The sequence below is a fragment of the Penicillium rubens genome, assembly GCF_028828025.1.
Source record: "Penicillium rubens strain IBT 27055 chromosome Unknown utg000001l_segment0_segment0, whole genome shotgun sequence".
Taxonomy (NCBI): domain Eukaryota; kingdom Fungi; phylum Ascomycota; class Eurotiomycetes; order Eurotiales; family Aspergillaceae; genus Penicillium; species Penicillium rubens.
The window spans coordinates 398191-419201 of record NW_026890599.1 but is presented as its reverse complement, the minus strand read 5'-3'; the positions used below and the strand labels follow the sequence as shown (position 1 = coordinate 419201).

General features: G+C 50.3%; 8 protein-coding genes across 8 annotated transcripts; 4 read left to right on the top strand and 4 right to left on the bottom strand.

Annotated features, from left to right (window-relative positions):
* Positions 1-455: 455 nt before the first annotated feature.
* N7525_000177 (beta-galactosidase) lies at positions 456-2579 on the top strand (the record flags this gene model as incomplete). Its single annotated transcript, XM_061211486.1, has 1 exon — positions 456-2579. One exon carries the CDS (start codon positions 456-458, stop codon positions 2577-2579), a length of 2124 nt encoding a protein of 707 aa, XP_061070712.1.
* Positions 2580-2853: 274 nt separating this feature from the next.
* N7525_000176 (putative NRPS-like enzyme) lies at positions 2854-6193 on the bottom strand (the record flags this gene model as incomplete). The annotated part of the gene is made up of 4 exons (XM_002560127.2): positions 2854-3246; positions 3364-5540; positions 5591-5858; positions 5915-6193. The coding sequence occupies 4 exons, from the start codon at positions 6191-6193 to the stop codon at positions 2854-2856; spliced, it is 3117 nt and encodes a 1038-aa protein (XP_002560173.1).
* Positions 6194-7626: 1433 nt separating this feature from the next.
* On the top strand, positions 7627-8955 carry N7525_000175 (M20 family metallopeptidase; the record flags this gene model as incomplete). Its single annotated transcript, XM_002560125.2, has 1 exon — positions 7627-8955. The coding sequence occupies one exon, from the start codon at positions 7627-7629 to the stop codon at positions 8953-8955; it is 1329 nt and encodes a 442-aa protein (XP_002560171.2).
* A 338-nt stretch (positions 8956-9293) lies between these two features.
* N7525_000174 (glycoside hydrolase family 47 protein) lies at positions 9294-11480 on the bottom strand (the record flags this gene model as incomplete). The annotated part of the gene is made up of 3 exons (XM_002560124.2): positions 9294-10252; positions 10306-10950; positions 11009-11480. The coding sequence occupies 3 exons, from the start codon at positions 11478-11480 to the stop codon at positions 9294-9296; spliced, it is 2076 nt and encodes a 691-aa protein (XP_002560170.2).
* An 858-nt stretch (positions 11481-12338) lies between these two features.
* Positions 12339-13695, bottom strand: rpt4 (proteasome regulatory particle base subunit RPT4; the record flags this gene model as incomplete). The annotated part of the gene is made up of 4 exons (XM_002560123.1): positions 12339-12459; positions 12519-12975; positions 13037-13423; positions 13488-13695. 4 exons carry the CDS (start codon positions 13693-13695, stop codon positions 12339-12341), a joined length of 1173 nt encoding a protein of 390 aa, XP_002560169.1.
* Positions 13696-15568: 1873 nt separating this feature from the next.
* Positions 15569-17075, top strand: aspf22 (enolase acuN; the record flags this gene model as incomplete). Its single annotated transcript, XM_002560122.1, has 4 exons — positions 15569-15692; positions 15764-15820; positions 15888-16227; positions 16280-17075. The coding sequence occupies 4 exons, from the start codon at positions 15569-15571 to the stop codon at positions 17073-17075; spliced, it is 1317 nt and encodes a 438-aa protein (XP_002560168.1).
* Positions 17076-17458: 383 nt separating this feature from the next.
* Positions 17459-18444, top strand: N7525_000171 (eukaryotic translation initiation factor 3 subunit J; the record flags this gene model as incomplete). The annotated part of the gene is made up of 3 exons (XM_002560121.1): positions 17459-17477; positions 17581-17660; positions 17746-18444. 3 exons carry the CDS (start codon positions 17459-17461, stop codon positions 18442-18444), a joined length of 798 nt encoding a protein of 265 aa, XP_002560167.1.
* Positions 18445-18767: 323 nt separating this feature from the next.
* N7525_000170 (uncharacterized protein) lies at positions 18768-19262 on the bottom strand (the record flags this gene model as incomplete). The annotated part of the gene is made up of 1 exon (XM_061211485.1): positions 18768-19262. One exon carries the CDS (start codon positions 19260-19262, stop codon positions 18768-18770), a length of 495 nt encoding a protein of 164 aa, XP_061070711.1.
* Between the last annotated feature and the right edge of the window lie 1749 nt (positions 19263-21011).

The following is a 21011-nucleotide window of genomic DNA, read 5'->3' as shown; positions in this document are numbered from 1 at the left end:
TTTCCCTGTGAGTATATCAACCGATAGACCCATAACCGATAGACCTATATTAACCGACGGGACTATATCAACCGTAATACCCTAAAGTCTAAATCAAGCCAGCCTGCTTCTTCGATTAGTAGGTTTTGGCATACTGGTGGATTATTTAGCCAGACACGGAGATAGATAGCACTTGGAGTATAGTCTCTGCTGATCGTCAAGTGGATCATATCTGGGACTCTCCAGTGTTAATGTCGCAAAGAAAGCTAACATGCCACTAGTTAACTTATATATTCACTTTCCCCGCGATCAGCACGCCACCCCCGCATAACAATGGCGATATCTCCGATTCTCTATATTAACCGGTGGACAATATACGTATATAGATGAGGTAGTACAGCAATCATGGAGGGCCTGCAAGTCCCAGGAACCAAACCAGTCCTTTGGCTTCCTTTGTTTCTCTGTGACTAGTGACTATGCTCCTTCGCCTATTAGTGGCACCTGCCGCACTTGCTGCTTGTGCTGTCGGTGCCGTAACTCATCGTCGAACATCAGGACTATCGGAAGACGAGTTATCGCTCGGGCCCTCCCTCGATCGCTGGCCGCGCGGGACTCATTTGGCTGTCGATTACTACCCGTCGCAATGGCCGGAACAAATGTGGGAGTCTGATATTGCTCAGATGCGAGATGCCAACCTATCGTTTGTGCGAGTAAACGAGTTCGACTGGTCCATCTTAGAACCGACTGAGGGGCAATACAATTTCACCCTTCTCGATAAGACTCTGGAGCTGCTCGGTCGATATCAACTTAAAGCAATCATTGGGACGCCCACGGCAACTCCGCCTAATTGGCTCACGGAGAAGTACGACGTCAGCTTTGTAGATAACACCAATACCACACTGCTCTTCGGTTCACGCCGTGGCTATAGCACATCCTCGACTGACTATCGTCTACTGAGCCAAAAGATCACGCGAAAATTGGCTGAGCGGTACGGCAACCACCCCGCCGTAGCGGGCTGGCAACTGGACAACGAGTTCGGATGTCATGGTACCGTGCAAAGCTACGATCATAACGCCATCAGGCGATTCCAGACATGGCTACAGACTAAGTATGGCACTATCGATAATTTCAACGCTGCCCAGGGCCGTGTGTTTTGGTCGAACCAATATACCAGCTTTGATGTGATTCAGCCGCCATTTCTGGAAGTCTACACGACACAGCCTGACCATGCTCTCGATTGGTACTTATTCAGCTCAGACATGGTAATTGAATTCGCGCGGGAACAGTCGGAGATCTTGAGGCAATATGCCCCAACACATTTCATCACACACAATTTCATGATGGGTTTCACAGATTTCGATCACTTCAAGTTCTCGCGTGAGGTGGGACTCGACCTCACGACGTTCGACGAGTATCCGCTTTCTGGTCCGGATTCTTTCTCGTGGCTCTCTCTAGAAGATCAAGCTCAATATCTGCGCACTGGTTTACCGGATTGGCAGGCGCTGCACCACGCTCTCTACCGCGGTGTTGCGGGTGCCGCATACAATAGAACATCCGGGCCATTCGGCGTCATGGAGATGCAAACCGGCGTTCTGAATTGGAGTCCTTACCGGGTATCTCCGTTGAGTGGTATGGTGCGACTCTGGACGCACGAGACGTACGCAGGTTTCGGTGATATAGTGTCATATTTCCGGTGGCGTCAGGTCCCCTACGCACAAGAGCAGACGCTGTCTGGTCTATTTATCCCGGACGGTGCCGCAGACGAAGGCTTCCTCGAGCTTGAAACCGTGATAAATGAAGATCTACCGAAGTTAAGGGATGGACTCAGTACCGGTGAAGAACAGGAGCACCAAGCAGATGTGGCCCTCATATTCGACTATGTTTCTTCCGAGGTTTGGGCTATCGAGCCGTACAGCGGGGAGTGGGATCCTAAATCCTCCAGCTATTTGAACCCAGCTGTCAAGTATATGGACATTGTCTATAAGTTCTATTCCGCTCTCCGCCGCCTCGGGCTTTCCGTTGATGTTATTGGCCCCGACCAACCAATTGACGGCTATAAGCTCGTTGTCGTGCCGAGTTTGCCCATTATCCCCGAAACATTCAATCAAGCACTGGCTGATTACAACGGCCCTGTCGTTTTTGGGCCGCACACTGGCTCTAAAACAGCTACGTTCAGCTATGCTCCTGGTCTCAACCCCTCGAAAGGTCCACTCCGGGACCGCCTACCGATGCGAGTCACCCGCGTGGAGACCCCGCCGAGCTACGCCGGTAGCGGCGTCGCCTATGGGGAAAAGAAGTTCAATATCTCAGGCTGGGAGGAGTGGGTGGTCTGTGAACGAGAAGGTCGTACGAGCAATGTAGCAATGACATACACCTCGTCACATCGTCCGGGTCAGCCAGCTGCCTGCTCAATGGATGGGTTGCATTACCTTGGCTTTAATCCTTCTGTCGACGTGCTCGTGTCATATCTGGGTGATGTCGCTAATGCGGCAAGGATAACCGATTTTGCGGGACGGCAAGCGGATAGTAGCAATGACCTTGGACCTACGCTGCGGTTTGCAAAAGGGGGGCCTTGCTCTGGGTGTTCAACTATGGTTTAGAACCTGTGAGCATTCCTGTGATCGAGGGTGCTGAGCTGCTGATAGGTGGGGGTGATTCTGAGATTGCCTCGGCTGATATAGCTGTTTGGAGGCTGAAGAATGTGCAGAATTGAGGCGAGTATATGTTTTGCCTCTGGTTACATGGTTTGAATGTGAGAGGAGTGCGTGTGGTTGCCTGGCAGGTCAGACCAAACTCAGGATAGCAGCTCATCAATACAAAGTCTTGGGCATACACATAAATCTATTCCTGAAGATAATATATAATTCAATCTAATCAAAACTGCCATTGCTGCAGCCAATTTTGCATCAACGAGGCAGAGACTGGACCTAGTGTTCTCATGGTGGCGCTTGCCTCTTTCGACCGTCGGACATCCAACGCTACAGACAAGGCACTACCCTCGTCTTGCAGCCCACGGTAAAAACCCAGCAGCTTGAGCGCAGGCTTGGAGGCAATATCCGCACTGCTGGGATTTGTGATACTTTCCAGCTCGGCAATCCACGCGGAAAACGCAACTGGCTCGACCGCATACTGGCTCTGGATTGCCGGGATCAACGACGACCATGGTGCCCGTTCGGGATTCGTGAGATGAAACACGGCAGGCCGTCCTTCGGATGAGCAGCTCTGACGTGTGTTGACAGTCTCCACTATGATATTGGATAAAGTGTCCTAAATAAAGTATGTCAGAAAGTGAGATCAGCGGCATTTCCTTTCCTTTTCTTTTTCACGATTCTGCCCGGCTCTTTGAGCTGGTCAATATATAGTGCTCATCTTGGGGGAGCTTACCACTGGAACCCAATCGACCGCGGCCGAGCCGAGTCGGCTGGGGATTTTACCCATCGCTTTCGACGTCGCAATGATAGTCGGAAGCCATTCCTGTGGATTCCATTGCCCTTGTGCGCTGGTCGGCCCGGCGATCTGTCCGACGCGATACACCGACGTGGGGACATGAGATCGCCGTGAGGCCTCGACACAGATGCGCTCGGCAATGTGCTTAGACTCGCCGTAGCCTTGTGGGAGAACTACCGCAATGTCTGCCATCGGTTCTTCTGGGATCGGAGCTCCCATTTCTGCGGTCCAAGCGCCTACCGTGCTGATTGAGGAGATGAAATGAAGATGAGCGTTGCTGCGGCTGCTCAAGCTAAAGTCTATAAAGCGCCGCACACCCTGGATGTGAGTGTCCTCAAAGGAATCAACGGAATGGTTGAAGTCGACTTTCCAGGCGTTGTGGATGATGGCGTCAACTGAGTCGAGAAGTTCTTGGTACTTGGTCTCGTTTAGGCCAAATCGTGGTTCTCCAAATGAGGCTTGTAGGAATTCGACCTTGTCTTTCCAGTCATTTGCGCCAAGGTACAATCCTTTCTCCTCGAAGCTTCTCTTCTGCCGTGATTCGGCATCCGAACGATTGAGGCAGTAAACCTTAGTGATGGAACCGCTGCTCAGCAGAGAATGCAGTAGATAAGTTCCCAGTGAGCCGGTTGAACCAGTCAGTATCACGGTCGAGGGAAGATTTAATCCATTCTGAGGGTAGACTTCCCGTGCTGGAAGATCGGATGTATACTTTTCCACCAGACACTGGATCTTCTCAGCTCGCGGGATACCGGCTTGAGATTTCCCATCTAAGATGGCAATTACAGCTCGCGACAATCGATCGACTGTTGGATTGCCATATATCGTTTGCGCGCTGATGGCTCCTGCTTTCACATCCGGCCGACGTAGCTGGATGCCCTTTTGCAGCACCCGAGAGAGGTGAATGGTCATCAGAGAATCAAGACCGGCAGAGTAAAAGTCTTGAGTGTCTGCGATCTTGGGTTTCTCCAGAACACGCGTAGTAATCTGGCGGATATATTCTGTAACACTCTCGTGGTCCAACGTCTCCGGCAGACACTGGTCCAAGCCATTCTCGAGGCCTTCGGCATACATTGCATCGATCTCTTTCTCATAGTCTCGAAGCACAGCCCGCCGCTGCACGCTACCTTTAGGAGTTGTCTTGAATGGCTTAGTCTTCATTGCGAAACGGATCTTGTTCTTCATCACCCGGCCATGAGCCGCAATGCTCTGGTTAGCCACTTGCACTGTTGGCCAGATCTCCTCAATAAAGAAATTTGCCTCCATATCCGGTCCGCCATGACTCGGCTCGATGAGCAGCCCAGCTTGGAAACGGGACTGGCCGACTACCACCGCCTTTCCAACCAGCGGGTGTCCTTCGATAATAGTCTCCATCCCGACAGGATTGAACTTTTCACCGTTGCTTAGAACAATCACATCATCCTTACGCCCATGGAACTTCCACAGACGTGGATTCGTCGGGTGTGGGGTGTAGAGATCGTTGGTTGGATACAAATTGAGATCTGGGTATGTGTGGAAAATGCCCTTAAAGTCGCGAGCATTCTCCTGTCGAGGAATGACCATCTCGAATACACCTTCACCGATATCTTGCATATCCATCCCGTAGGCTTCATTCCATTCGAAGTAGCCCCAGTTAGCTGGATCCTCCGGCACCAGCGCTGGGATTATGCCGGCCTCGCTGCTTCCAATTACTGATATGATCTGTGTGGATTTGCGAAGTCGCTCTCCGGTCTCTAGGGACAGAGGTGCGCCACCGAAGTAGACTGATTTGAGCTCTTTCAAACAAGCTAATGCTTTGTCGGAGTAGCTCAAATCTTCCAGGATCGAGGGCGCGCAGAGTGCGACGGCCGGGCGGGCGGTGCGCAGCAGCTCTATCATATGGTCGACGGAGAGTGGCTTATCTGGGCCAACAAGGGTGGGAACTTCGAACCACACCGAGAACACAAGTGCAGCCAGTCCCATTAGATGAAAGAAAGGTGTCGTAGTCAGCACCAGCTCAGTTTGATCCAGATCGTGGAACATAGATGGCTGACGACCTGCCGGCTTTGCGAGATGAGAAATAGAATCGAAAGTCATGAAGAAGCCGTTGGTGAGATACACCGGCTTTGGCATGCCTGTAAGGGGAATTAGCGTGTGTCCACGGTGACATGCTCATGGAATTTACCTGTCGTTCCAGAGCTATGGATGATGCAAGTTGTGTCATTCTCTGCGTCGGTATAAGACTTGGTGTACGAATAGTGGTGCAGACCACTCTCATCATTGAGAATCTCCTTCATAGTTGGGACCTCGAAGATATCCAATGCCGAAACAAGTCTCTGGATCTCCCGAGTTCGTGTCTGGCGCTCCTCGCTGAAAAAGAACTTGGTGCAGTTTGTCGCTTTCAGTATATGAACATGGGCTTCGTCCGAGTTCCTGGTGGAAGGTAAGAGGGCCTACGAGAATTAGGTCGACTGTTCTAGCTCCGGATTAAATGACTTTATTCCCTTACCTGGTATCCAGTCTTTTGGCATGCAAGCATGAACATGAAGTAGCGCACATCATTGCTCCCCATGTAAGCCAATGTCTCTGGGGATTGTGCCTGGCCAATGTTGCCTTCAATCCACCAACACATGGAGTTCACGGCCCGTGCCAGATCTTTGATTGAAAGGTTCTGGAACCCATGCCTTATTTCCGATCCCTGTGGAATAACTGCAAATCGTTGGTTGGGATTGGTTTCAGCACGATCATCGACCGTTGTCGCAAGCAGCCTTTTCCGATGGAACTCCATGTTTTTGTTTGGATCAAATGAATTGGATGCCAGTAAACAAGTCAAACTGATGCAGTAAGGATACTGGGAAGGTATTGAATAGAACAATGCGATGTCTTAGGAATTGTCCATTGTAGGGGCGTATAAAGTCCATATTAATACGCAATCTATTCCCAAGGAACGACCTAATATTAAGACCAAATCCCCTGGATTCGGGATATCACCGAAGTGGCAGATCACTGTTCATTATCGTCATTATGTACTATATATCATGTATAACGTATATAGTTTATACATTATGGGAATCACCTTGGCATGAACGTGTAGATCATTGCTTATACGACACTAGTTCCACCCCACTTGGGGCGTATTCCCGTGCCCAAGCATTATTATGCTTTGTTTTCGCTTCATAACGATCGAATCCCTCCATGTTCCCGGAATATTGGTGCCGGCCTACGTTGGGAATGCGAGCAGGGAACGTCATTGTCTCAAAGCAGGTGGGCCCGACATAGAACAATGGCTTAAACTAATGGTTTTTACCAAAGATCATCATGCAAAACTGGGATGACTGTCCTATCTGTTTGTATCTATGACCAGTCGATAGTCGACCAACTAATCCCGCATCACATCAGGTTTCCAATTAATATCCCTCATATAAAAACACGTAACAAGAGATCAAGGTTAGTATGGCATTGATCTGCAGATACCAATGCATGGCTATGCGATATAGATGTTCTGAGTATATATACAACGGTCTCACATCTCTTTTGCGATTTATTGCAAAACTTATATAAGCCCCTCTTTTTTCGGGCTTTAGGAGTACTATCTAACTACTTGCTAGTGATTCTATGCACATAATGATTTAGATGTACAATCTAATTTTATCGAGGTATTGCACTTTGCTCCTGAAATGAAATGCCCGACTTCCGATATTCCTGGTCTCTTTCAAAGCCTCATTACTCTTACATCCTTCCCGAGATATATCGCGGGTGCAAGGTTGGTATTGCCTGTGATGCGCCGGCATCCAGATACTTATGCAACTGTGATCCCCTATGTGGTAGCCTGAGTCAAATTACACATGTACCTTTTCACATCTAGGTATGGGCATACTCCGCATATATCTTGAAGTTGCAGATGAATATCGACCTGAAATGACCCATCCTGATACGTATCGGGGCAATTCAACTTCGACCATACAATCAAACAAGCGCTACCTAATAAAATTCCAATAGGAACTATCCGAACCATTCTATATCTAAGCTTAGCTACATGTGTATCGTTTTGTGCTATAGTATATACTCACGTGACCACATATAATCGGGTGTTTCCGACCTCGGACCTCGCCCTACTGCTACTGTCGTATAATACTCAACTTTCTGGGTGTCGGGGTTATTCAATTGCTGTGCACACAGAAGATCATAGCCATTGGAACATATTTATACTCCAATATTTCAATGAAGTTCTCTTCGTATCTCGCGGCCGCGGCCGTCATGTCTGGTGTTCAGGCTTCTCCGCACCCCGCACCTCAGCAACAGCTTTTAGGCGTGCCATCCTCGCCCTCCAAGTCTAGCTACAGCCAAGCAGACCTAGATGATATAATAAACGATTCACCTCTACTATCATTCCACCGAGACCTGGTCGAGATCGAGTCAATCTCCGGCAACGAGCACGATGTCGGTCTCTTCGTTGCGCAATTCCTGGAGGCCAGGAACTTCAGCGTGGTGAAGCAAGAGGTGCCCCCGGTGAAGGGTCAGGAGAATACAAAGACCCGCTACAACATTTATGCCGTTCCAAAATCCTACACAGAACCCCCCTCAATCATCCTCACAAGCCACATTGACACCGTTCCCCCCTTCATCCCATACTCCACGCACCAGCCCAACACTGACGAGTCTACCACCACCTTCGACCCAGAGGACCTCATAATAGCAGGCCGCGGCTCCGTCGACGCGAAGGGCAGCGTCGCAGCTCAAGTCTTCGCAACCCTCGAAACACTAGACACACAACCAGACGCCAAGCTCGGCCTTCTCTTCGTTGTCGGCGAAGAAATCGGCGGCGACGGCATGAAAGTCTTCTCAAATTCAACTCTCAACGCCAAGGACGCCATCAACACCGTCATCTTCGGCGAGCCAACCGAGGCAGCCCTCGTCGCCGGCCACAAGGGCATGCTCGGCTTCAAGGTCCTCGCTCACGGCAGCGCCGCCCACTCAGGATACCCGTGGCTGGGCAAGAGCGCCGTATCGGCCATTCTGCCTGCACTCTCGCGCATCGATGTGCTAGGTGATATCCCCGTCGAAGAGGGCGGTTTGCCTGCATCCCCGAAGTACGGGCCGACGACGCTGAATATTGGCTTTATCCGCGCTGGCGTCGCGACGAATGTTGTTCCTTCTGAGGCGTTGGCGGATGTTGCTGTGAGACTTGCGGCTGGTACGCCTGCTGAGGCGCGTAAGATCATTCAACGGGCTGTCGACGAGGCTGTTCAGGATGTTGAGGCGGAGGTTTCTCTGGACTTTGTTTCGCATGGCGAGTGTTATCCGCCGCAGGATTTGGATGTTGATGTTGATGGGTTTGATGTTACTACTGTTAACTATGGTACTGATGTGCCGAATCTGGCTGTCGGTCCTGGTGCCAAGCGTTACTTGTATGGGCCTGGCAGTATCTTTGTTGCTCATGGTGATAATGAGGCCTTGAGTATCCGCGAGATTAAGGAGGCCGTGGTTGGTTATAAGAAGTTGATTGAGGCTGCGCTGGACAGAGAGGAGAAGGGTGAGGTGACCGTATGATCGGGGTCTTGTTGCATATCATCGTGGTAAGGGTGTGATATCTAGTGCTATATGTATATAATTTTGGCTACTGGGTCTGTCTCGCCTGGTTATCTCGAGTCCCCAACAGAGAATGGAGGTGGCTTGACCTTACATAGGAAATGCTATCTCTATATTCCACTGAACAAGGGGTATATCTACTGAAAGGTAAAACGGCCATGTACAGAAGGTTTGTATACATTTCTAAGTTTCGCCAGAGGGCAAACGAAAAAGCACGGAAAAAAGCGCTGTACAGAACATACAAGAGACATCAAAGCCATAGCCAACGAAGGCTCCATTAAAGCAGAGCGCCGGCAAATCTACTGCCTAGGCACCCTCTCCCACCCCGTTTTAAGATCCCCGCTAGGCTTAAACCGCGGGAATGGATGGGCCTCCGTATTGAAAACGTGATCTTCCAGGGAGATGAAATCACGATCCGAGAACAACAAGTAGAAATACTTGAGGGTCTCAGCCATCCAATAGCTTTCCATATTATCACGCTTGTATGAAGGGACTGCATCCGCGTTCCCGAGCGATGTAAAGCCCTTGATACGGAAAACGGGCGCTGTATTGGTTGACGTAGGAATGCGGGACGTGCTCTTCTTCTCGACCACGGCTGTGTGTTTGATGAAAGACTTGAAGATCTCCCAGCCCCATTGGCGATAGATGTCATCGCCGGTGATACGGTAGAGATAGAAGAGGGACTCGACTGTTTCCGGGCGTTGTAGATTGTGGCGGTCGTTGCGGCGGATGTCGATGTCCGCGCGCCAGGGCGCGGATGCACCGCTTTGGACCTCTACGGGCTGAGAAATGCCGCGCAGTGCCTCGGGTTTGGATGCGCGCTTAGGGTTCGTCAGTGGATCTGGGTATTTGTCTGCCATCATCACTGGCGGCGAGTCTAAGACAAAATGGGAAATCTCGGTTGCGAGGCCGGTTGCCGTTGCCTGGTGCATTGCCCAGCAGGTCTTCATTAATTCCTTGGACATGAGAATCTCTTCTTCGCGCTGTTGAGTCCAACCCGGTGACTTTCGGGCTTGGGACAAGGGCTGGCCACCGGTCGCACCGAGCGCGATTGTCCCGGGCATGAAGCAGACCAGGTGGTCCATTCTGGGTGAAAGGTCCTGGTCTAGGCCCTGGGGGCGCTCGCCGATAATCATCAGCTGAGAGTTCTTGGTGAATGAGACCAGATGCTTGCGGATGCCTCTCAGTGCCTCGTCCCACATCTCTTTGTAGACGGGCTCCTGTTCTGACGTCTGCAGGTATTGCTTGATGAGATATTCTGGAGCGAGTCAGCTGATAAAGAATCGCAGTGCATCGAGTTCATCAACATACCATAGTAAGAATCTGCCCTACTACCCAGACTAATCCTGTCTCCTTTGAATGAACCACTGTCAGGATGAATGGCGCTTCGGACAAGGCCATCCTGCGGCTTTTGCAGGTCAACCAGCTGCATCGTTCTCTCAACCAACTTCCAATATTCCGCCTCTCCAGTCAGCTTGGCCAAGTATTTGAATTCAAGTTGTATCGAGCCAGCCTCAGAAATAGACGTAGCTCCCTCATCGAAATGGACGACAACACCCTCTGAAGTGTTGAGATTGACATTCGACCATGGGATGCCGCTTGGAGACTCGAAAGCCCCGAGTAGCCGTTCGGAGAGGTCAGCTGCTTTCTCGATGTACAGGTCTTCGCCGGCTGCACCGACGTCATCGTCATTGAGGGGTGCTAAATCGGGATACTGGGTTGATAGATAGTGTGCGGACAGCAAACCACCCAGCATGCGGATAGTGGTCTCGAACGTATTAACATCCCGGTCCTGGTTATAATTCAATGATGTCGAAATCCATTGCCGTGCGCGGTGGACCTTGGAGGTCAGATTCATGATCATCAATGTGTCCAACGAGTCAACTATCATCCAGCCTAACCCGCCGCTCGTGTCCTCCTGGTTAACGTTCGATACAGGGCGATACTGATCGTATCCTGAACAAGAGTGTCAGCCGCTGTCATAGTATACAAGGCTGCTTGCTGTATGACCTACCCCATGCGTTCTTCTCATATCCTTCCCAACTGACGATGAAGGCGTCCCGCACTTTCTCTCGTCTCGCAGTCCAGTCAGACAGGTCCCCTGAAGTCTTCCCGTCTTCCAACGTCTGCGCCCATTTCCATAATTCTACCCCCTTATCATTTGACTGTAGCCCTGACCATGTGCGGAGGTAGAAGTTATAATACAACAGAAATAACACTGTACACGCACCCAGCATGTTCAGGAACGGCCTCCATCTCCTTCGAGGACCTGTGCGCCGCGGCGCAAAGAATGGCTTATCTTTGTATAAAGGCAGCGTGCGGTCCTTTTCGAAGTAGCCGTTCACTTTATTGGATAGGGGGATGGGCTGGTTCGACAGCCCGTATCCGCGGAGCCCGCTACGGGGGTTTCCGTAGAAGCCGTCTTGTTGCGCGGGTGCAAAGAGACTGCGCGACGGCAATGGGCTGCGCGATGGCTGGTAGGCCATTGCTTTCTTCGATCTGGTCTCTTGCTCGGTGGGGGAATCTCTGCCGGTCTTGCGATTACCGAGTGCGCCACATGGGAATGAGGAGGTCGAGGTGCTATCGGAGGATTCGCCTTTGTCTGGTGTTGATCAAGATTGCAATTCGCGGTTCATTCAAGCGTATTTGCTACTTAAATGCAACGGTCAGTCGGCTTTGATTCCAACCCTGGGGGACGAGGAGCTCGGACAAGGACACCCTCACACTTACCGAAGTATAACCCTTTTCTAAGCGCGTGTGATGTACAAGTCTCGATCGCAAAGAGAATTCGGTCCCTCGGATCTAAATAAAAAAGGCTCACATGCACCGATACAGTTTTGTTTGGTGGGATGGTGGTCCGTAGAGAATTTCTCTGCGGAGATGCGGAGCGCGGAGTTTATCCCGCGTGTCCTGAGCAATCCTAACGCAGATAAAAGCCAAGTATCACAACAAGCATTCAGTCCAAGTCGAGATGAAATTGCGTAAAAACCGAGAACGTAGCAAGGGCAGGTTGAAGGAAGCTGGGGAAGTGGAGAGACAACACTAGGGGTCCGCAAATCATATCTCATTGTACGCGTAACTAGTCTCATAACTATGTAGAAGTACGTAAATGAACAGGGCATCGAGTTATTTACCAGCGAAAACCAACGTCCTCGTATTAATTCTTTAGAGCGGCTACAGTCTTCAACTGCCAGCTAAGTCAGTTGTTGTCCCCTGATCTACAGACTCCGACTTGAATCTACAACAGAAGGATAGGTCGAATGCATAGCATTAGCGCTTCAAGATAAAGATCTAATCCGTGCACCAGATGATGTGGGCCAACAGCCCTCGCAAGGTAGATAAAATTACAGCTTCTGATACTCAAGCTTGCCCTCCAACTTCTTCGCCTCTGCCACCTTCCGTACAGCCTTGTTGAAGTCATCCTGGTTGATAGCGTCACGGTAATCCTTGATCGCGAATAGACCACTAATAAAGAGTTAGCCAACGAGTTCATGACGTATCATGGCATACGCATTGTCACTCACGCTTCAGTAACCACGTTTCGGAGATCAGCACCGTTAAGACCATCACTCATCTTGACCACACTCTCAAAGTCGATATCACCTTCCTTTTGGACTGTACTCGTGTGGATCTTCAAGATCTCCAAACGACCAACCTCATTGGGGAGAGGAATTTCAATCTTGCGGTCCAGACGACCAGCACGCAACAGAGCGGGGTCCAGTGTATCGGGTCGGTTGGTAGCCATGATGATCTTTGTCTTTCCAAGGTAGTCGAAACCGTCCAGCTGGTTCAGCAACTCCATAAGCGTCCGCTGAATTTCTCGATCTGCCGATGTACCCTCTGAGAATCGTCGTCCACCAATGGCATCAATCTCGTCCATGAAGATAATGCAGGGCTCGTGTTCCTTGGCGTATCCGAACATCTCTCGGATCAGGCGAGCGGATTCACCGATATATTTGTCCACGATGGCCGATGATACAACTAAGGAGAGTAGACTAGTCAGAATATTGCGGGTATAGATGCTATAAGATGTCGAACATACCCTTCAAGAAGTTGGTCTCTATCGAGCTGGCCACTGCTCGTGCAAGCAGCGTCTTACCAGTACCCGGAGGACCGTAGAGCAAAACACCCTTCGGAGGTTTAATTCCGACTCTGAGGAAGAGCTCTGGATTCTTCAGGGGTAGTTCGATGACCTCACGGAGCTCTCTGATCTGGTCGTTAAGACCACCGATACCAGCGAAGTTGACGGACCCTGGATCTTCCAGAGACATGTTGTACACCATGGGATCAACTTCACGAGGCAGCATCCGCATGATGGTGAGTGTTGTCATATCCAAGGCCACACGTGTGCCTTGCTTCATCTTGGACTTATCCACCTTTGAACGACAACCGACCACATATCGAGGACCCGATGACGCCTTGACGATGACTGCAAAGCGTATTAGCTTCTTGATACCGGCATTGAAATGGAAAGCTTGAGCTTTGATACTCACATCGCTCTTCGTCGAGCTGCTTCAGCACCTCGCCGATGATCTGACCAACACTTTGCAGTGCCTTGATGTTATCCTCAGAAACATCAAACTCTCTTTGAAGATCCTTGATACCCAAACGAAGGGTCTTCAACTTGGCTTCCCATTCTCGTAGCTCGAGCAAGCTCTTTTTATAGTCCTCGAGCGCCTGGCTGCGCTCCGGGTCGCTCATCTTGAAGGACGAATGATGGATTCACCGAGTGTGGACGAGTTGGGATGGTAGCCAAAAGGGAGCTGTAATTCAGATATCAACTCAGAATTTCGTGTAAGGTCGTGGACGCAAGATGGATGGATATCGTGATTGAAAAGGGCAATAGCACCTTGCCTGGGGAGCTTCCAGCTTCCAGCGCGGCGTCCACAAGAGACGATCACATGACCTCAGAGCTGTCTTATGTCATAATCTTGGTCATCACAGCCAGGACACCTAAGGCAGAACATCAGATGAAGTTTGACTTGAATGGATCTCTGACAGCCAAAAAGCCTCCTGGACAATATATTTAGAGGGAAATTATGCACTGTGAGTATGACATCCTTCGAAATAAGAGTTGGTAGTACGGTAATAACATGTTTGGAAAGCGGCTCACCGTTCTGCTTTAGTCTACACATGTATGTATGTTTGAGCTCTTTTCTTTAAGTTCTTTTATGCTCTTTCTCTATATATTCCCTATATCTTCTTGTCTATATACGGTCATCTTGATCAACATTAAGATGCCCCTTCATCTAAATTCATCTAAATACTGGGTTTGTCTCAAGTGAGGAACTACCTATGCTGACCAGGTGCCTTGGTGCCTGATTTGTCAGGGATCACCGTTGTAAACGCGAGTTAACTCATTGCTTAAACCACCAATATGTGCGACAGACTCCATATCAACGTGTTGGCCAACTATACTCCATACGGAACATGCACGCAGGATACGTGCATCTGATGCAGGCTACGGACGTTGATCTCATGCGAGATGCCACTTCTTTCAACGATGGGTGCTATATTATTCGGAAGAGCAGTGGTAACTAGCAATGCCCGTTTGGACAGTCGTAGTCACACGCACTTGTAACCCAAGATGATGAAGAGGACCCTGGTGTTTGCAATGCTTGCAAAGTTGGCTATTGTTAGATCATTTGATAATGGAAACAGCTCGGAGGGAAGATTATTAACCCGGAGCTCGGTCCGAGATAGCTTGGCCTCAGCAATCAGGCGCCAACTGCTGTCTTCGTCCAAGTCAGAATGGAACCTTGGAAGGTTCCAAGGTTAGAATGGATGCTACGTAAGATGATCAATTCCATTTCAATATGAACAATGTAGCCCTGGAGGTAACATTAGCCCGAACAAGTACGGAGTTATCTACAGCTTAGACTAGAGATGCAATCGAGGGGTAGAGGGGTGCCGTATGTACGATATGCACCTGTAATAGGACATGTGCAATCGGGAGAATGGTATGCCATCATAGTCAACATATGTAATATCTTCCGAGGGACGGGAGATCTCGTAGCTACAGAGGCCGCATAAGGTCGGATCAGCCAGCAAGTGCTGGAGACAGGCCGTGGAGCCCCACTGTTGCATTGGAAAGAATCGGAGCAGCAATGAGCTTTTCCCGGGGTTTCTCTGGGGGAACGTATTTAAGTAGTCGTTAGTCTCCGTAAGGTTTTCTTCTATTTATCAAGTCCTTATTTAAACAGGTGAGTCTTTGAAATATAAGCATTATAACCTCATATCATAACATCATATACCCCGCCATAACACCATCTTCTACCCCTCCAAATACAAATCCCCCCCCTACTACAAACTACTACATACACCCAAGTCTTCTGGAAAGGAATAGAAACCCAGCCAAAGACCTACCGGTGATCGTAGTAGGAACTTGCCCCCCGTTGAGCACTCCAAGCAAATCATATCCGTCTCTCACCTCTCCCGCCCAATCTTTTTGGGTCATCGGTGAACCTCCCCCCGCCGTTAGTCACCTGCAGCTTTTGCCATATATCAGCCCAGATCCTGTTTTTCTCCTTTCTTCCAACTGACTGAATCCATAATCAGCCTGTCCAATTCCAACATGCCTATCTCTAAGATCCACGCTCGCTCCGTGTACGACTCGCGCGGCAACCCCACCGTTGAGGTGGATGTTGTCACCGAGACCGGCCTTCACCGCGCCATTGTCCCCTCCGGTGCTTCCACTGGTTTGTTCTCCTTGACTTCAAGGCATTGAAAAAAATAAATTGAGGACTAGATTGCTAACATTATCTTCTAGGCCAGCACGAGGCCGTTGAGCTCCGCGATGGTGACAAGACCAAGTGGGGTGGTAAGGGTAAGTGAATGAATTTCCGTTGACACATCCCGAGTAATCAGGAACTGATATCTTCGTCCCAAATTAGGTGTCCTCAACGCCGTCAAGAACGTCAACGACGTCATTGGCCCCGCCCTCATCAAGGAGAACATCGACGTTAAGGACCAGGCCAAGGTTGACGAGTTCCTGAACAAGCTTGATGGAACCCCCAACAAGGGCAAGCTCGGTGCCAACGCCATCCTCGGTGTTTCTCTCGCCGTTGCCAAGGCTGCCGCCGCTGAGAAGGGTGTTCCCCTCTACGCTCACATCTCCGACCTTGCCGGAACCAAGAAGCCCTTCGTCCTGCCCGTCCCCTTCCAGAACGTCCTGAACGGTGGCTCCCACGCCGGTGGCCGTCTCGCCTTCCAGGAGTTCATGATTGTTCCCGAGTAGGTCTTCCAGCCTCGAAACGGGTTGCAACTATAAACTGACCAAATACAGCACTGCCCCCACTTTCTCCGAGGGTCTCCGCCAGGGTGCTGAGGTCTACCAGAAGCTCAAGGCTCTCGCCAAGAAGAAGTACGGTCAGTCCGCCGGTAACGTCGGTGACGAGGGTGGTGTCGCTCCTGATATTCAGACCGCCGAGGAGGCTCTCGACCTCATCACCGAGGCCATTGAGCAGGCTGGCTACACTGGCCAGATCAAGATTGCCATGGATGTTGCCTCCAGCGAGTTCTACAAGGAGGATGCCAAGAAGTACGATCTTGACTTCAAGAATCCCGAGAGCGACCCCACCAAGTGGCTCACCTACGAGCAGCTTGCCGACCTCTACAAGTCCCTCGCTGCCAAGTACCCCATTGTCTCCATCGAGGACCCCTTCGCTGAGGACGACTGGGAGGCCTGGAGCTACTTCTACAAGACCTCCGACTTCCAGATCGTCGGTGATGACTTGACTGTCACCAACCCTCTGCGCATTAAGAAGGCCATTGAGCTCAAGTCCTGCAACGCCCTTCTCCTGAAGGTCAACCAGATCGGTACCTTGACCGAGTCTATCCAGGCCGCCAAGGACTCCTATGCCGACGGCTGGGGTGTCATGGTCTCCCACCGCTCCGGTGAGACCGAGGATGTCACCATTGCTGACATCGCTGTTGGTCTCCGTGCCGGTCAGATCAAGACCGGTGCCCCTGCCCGTTCCGAGCGTCTTGCCAAGCTTAACCAGATCCTCCGCATTGAGGAGGAGCTTGGTGCCAACGCTGTCTACGCCGGCGAGAAGTTCCGCACTGCTGTCAACCTGTAAATGCAGCCTTTCGGCAGCATAGATCGGGCCTGATGAGGGCCCATCAAAAACGATGGTTTGATGATCTACGGAGCCGTCGCCCATGATGATTATGAATTTAATAGGATCTTTTTCAATGAAAACAAATTTCAATCACTTGATAAGTTAGAAAATATGTAAATGAACACATGTAGACATATGAACAAAGGTCATGCTCATCGGGCATCCAATGCCCGAGGTCACGTGCGCATGCCACCTGGGGACGATAAGTGTGTCCCACATAAAATTTGCCCTCGCCCCTCCATCCTTGCTGGGTCCGATTGTTGGCTTGTTCCTTTTGGCCTTGCGTGTAGCGCATTACGTTCTTTCATTTCCTTACATATCGAGATTTTAGATTGCCCAAAATGCCGCCTTCCAAGTGGGGTATGTTATTGTCCTTGTATTATCGCCTTCTATAGTCATTGCCACAATCACTTAGCTCGTGTTCTGCTCATGTTTCCGTTGCTAATTCTTTGATATCACACAGATGATGAAGAAGAGGAGAGCTCTACGCCTCCTATTGTTGCCGCACCCCGCCGTCGCTTCGACGATGAAGAGGAAGAAGAAGTAAGGCAACACAAACTCGAACCTGTCTAACAGGGCCCTCACTTTCGCGCCCAAGCCCAATAAACTAACAAGCCTCGAACAATAGGTTCTTGACTCATGGGATGCCGCCGAAGACTCCGAGGTAGAGCGCGAGAAGGCCAAGAAGGCCGAAGAAGCTGAGGCCAAGGCCAAGGCTGCCGCCGCCGCCAACAAGAAGACCAAAGCCCAGCGGATAGAGGAACTCCGACAGCAGCGCCAACGCGAGAAGGGCGACGACGAATCCGAGAGCGAGGACGAGACAACCCGCCGTGCTCGTCTGCGCAAGACCGAGCAGGAAGCCGATCTTGCCCACGCCGAGGATCTTTTCGGCTCTGTTGATGTCAAGCCCAACAAGGGAGCCCCCAAGGCCATTGTCGTCAGCGACTCAACCGATCCTACCAAGGCCATCGATCTGTCCGCCATGCCGCTGTTCAAGCCCACCACCAAGGACCAGTTCACCCGCCTGAGCGAGACCCTTGTGCCACTCCTCACCCTGCACTCCAAGAAGCCTCACTACGCTCTCTGGGCGCAGGACTTCACCCGTAAGCTTGTGAAGGAGCTGCCTAGTACTGAGATCAAGAAGATTGCCAGTGCCCTCACTACTGCCTCCAACGAGAAGATGCGCGAGGAGCGTGCCGCTGACAAGGGCAACAAGAAGTCCAAGGCAGCAAAGACCAAGATCTCCCTGAATGCTAGCCGCGACATCCATGCCGATAACACCAACTACGACGATGGTGGTGATCTTGGGGATGATGACTTTATGTGAATGTGAATACGGACGACTAGTCTCCATTTGAATTGTTTCGCTTTGCTTTGCCCTGGATTCGATCCTTGAAAATACGCATCTTAAAAGATCTATATCTTTTATATCTGCCTCACCTACGTGCAGGTTATTTCTGCTGGGTCGATTACCCCTTCCTTTTTTCCATTTGCCCAAACATCGCTCTGTACATCCCCATCTATCTCAACATCTATCTCAAATGCTTGGGAACAAGTAACCCATAGAAAGACCCAATCCATTCCGATTATTATATGACCTTACATTAACCATAACCCCCAGAGCTAATAACCATCCATTACAATGTAGATTTAACCAACAAACGCCCTACTCCTAACCACCGATCTGGTACCCCGACTTTTATTAAGCATCCCAAGCTGTCTAGCCTCCTGCTCAATATCCCCCACACTCCTGGCGAGGCCAAGATATCCCTCATCATCCAATGCAAAAAGCGCCTCCTGGACCCACACGCGGCAGGAAAGGCTCTCTCGAAATCGAGCCGAGTACAGCGCCAACGGGACGAGTGCAAGACGTGCTCCCAGCGCGGCGTGCAGCACGGGGCCGACGGCGCCAATTTGTAGCGCTAGCACCACTCGCGCATTACTTGCTATGTTGTACACGACTTCGCTTTTGTGTTGCCAGCTTGTTGGGCCGGTCTCGTTGGTTATGTGGAAGGTTTGGCCGGTTGTGGGTGTTGAGGTGAGGTATAGTTTCCATTCGAAGAGGCAGTTGCCGCCTAGGTCGAGGAGGAGGATGTAGAGGGTGTTTGGTTCGAGGGGAAGGGCTAGGGCTTGTGGGAGTGACATTGCTTGTGACGTTGGGTTTTTGGAGTGGAGTGGATTGGTTGTTATTATTGTTGTTGGGTGAAAGATTGCTGAACGTGGGGTTTTGGCTTCTACTACTATTTATATAGCCCGTTGAAAAAGGATGGGAATTGGCTATATGCATTACTTTTACCTCACACATCCCCTTTTAAGATGGAACCCGGTAGCATGGAATTGGGTACCCGGGGACAACCGAGGAAGGCTTTCCAGACAAGGTTATAATTCTAGTGCGTCTACCCAATCCTCGCTTGCATGATAGGGTCCATAGAACAGAGGTGATGTAGCCATGCATACAACATACATGTATGTATGCAATGAACTAGGATTCGTTGGCTTGGTCATGTGGCAGTATCTATCTATGTATAGATGCATGTAGAAAATCCCCGAAGAAACCTGGTATATATACATCAGCGTATATACTACGCTTCGTTTTCATGGTGCCAAAGATAGACCTGTCTATGGTCTTTTCAAGTTACATGTTCTTCTCATCAGGTCTTGGATATATCGAAATTTATCATCATTGTGGGGGTTTGAGACATTCTTTTCATCCTCAATTGGAACAGGAACTCAGTAAAACAGATGCTTGCACTCGTCCAAGCTATTGCCAAGAGCGAAGCAAACAAACAGGACCATTAAGAGCCCTGGTATGAAGCTCTGGGACTGACACAAGTCAAAACCATTGTCCAACTGACCTGTTGAGTTGCTTGACGCGCGGCAATCCTAGACGTAGACTCCTCAATTGATTCGACAGCGGATGCAGGCATTGTGCATCCGGGCTTACTCCTTCCCAATTCTATGTCTCGTATGGTTATGTTTGTCCTCTAACCGTCTTGACCTTAAAATCCACAGCCGACAGTTTGACGGACGAGTCGGAATTTAAGGGACGCTGAATCCCAGTGCATGGGTCCGATACTATCAAGTGAATCAAGGGTTGATATTATACCGTATGGAATCAGGGCTCCATAACGAATTCGAATCTATACCGGAATGAGGTTCATATTGTTTTCTATACAATCGACTAAATCTAAAAACACCCTATACCATCCATCTGACTCGCCAGAGACACAAAACCTAGCACAATTCTTAAATGCAACAGACATATACCACAAGAGATATACACACATACAGGGATCAGCTAAGAAAACCAATCACGGTACAACAGACCACCTCATCAACCCCTCCGGGCACCATTTACCAACGTGGACTACTATTTCGCCTTGGCGTTCTCCGGCCCTCCTATCATCATACCGAGATTGCAGGATGCATTGCATGCAATCCGATGCCCACCTGCTTAGCTGTCATATTCTAACAAGTGCCCGGACCCCTTCCGTGGCGCCCACACGCCCGGTTTCGATTGGTTGCTCTTGGTTGGCGGGAAGACGTGTTTCGGTTGAGTTCGCTTCGGTGGGAGATAGCTGGTTTCGATGGGAGAAAGCGGGTCGGGTTGAGGATTGCTATAGCCTCATTGCCTCCGGTGATGTTGCTGTACCGCTCTTGGCTCCGACGAATCGCTTGAGGCATGTTGCTCCCCGATGGTGGTGGTTCCGCACCTTCGGTGCTTGATCGGATGGCGCTTTCTGTCGCGTTCTGTTTGGTAGTTTGGAATTGTCGGACGCGCTGGCGTCTTCGATTTGGAGGCTGATGGCATGCTGGTCTTTTCCTAGCGATGAGTCTTCGATGTGTTTTGAGTTGGCGGTAGCGTTGATAGGCAAGAGCACTACTGAGAAAAGG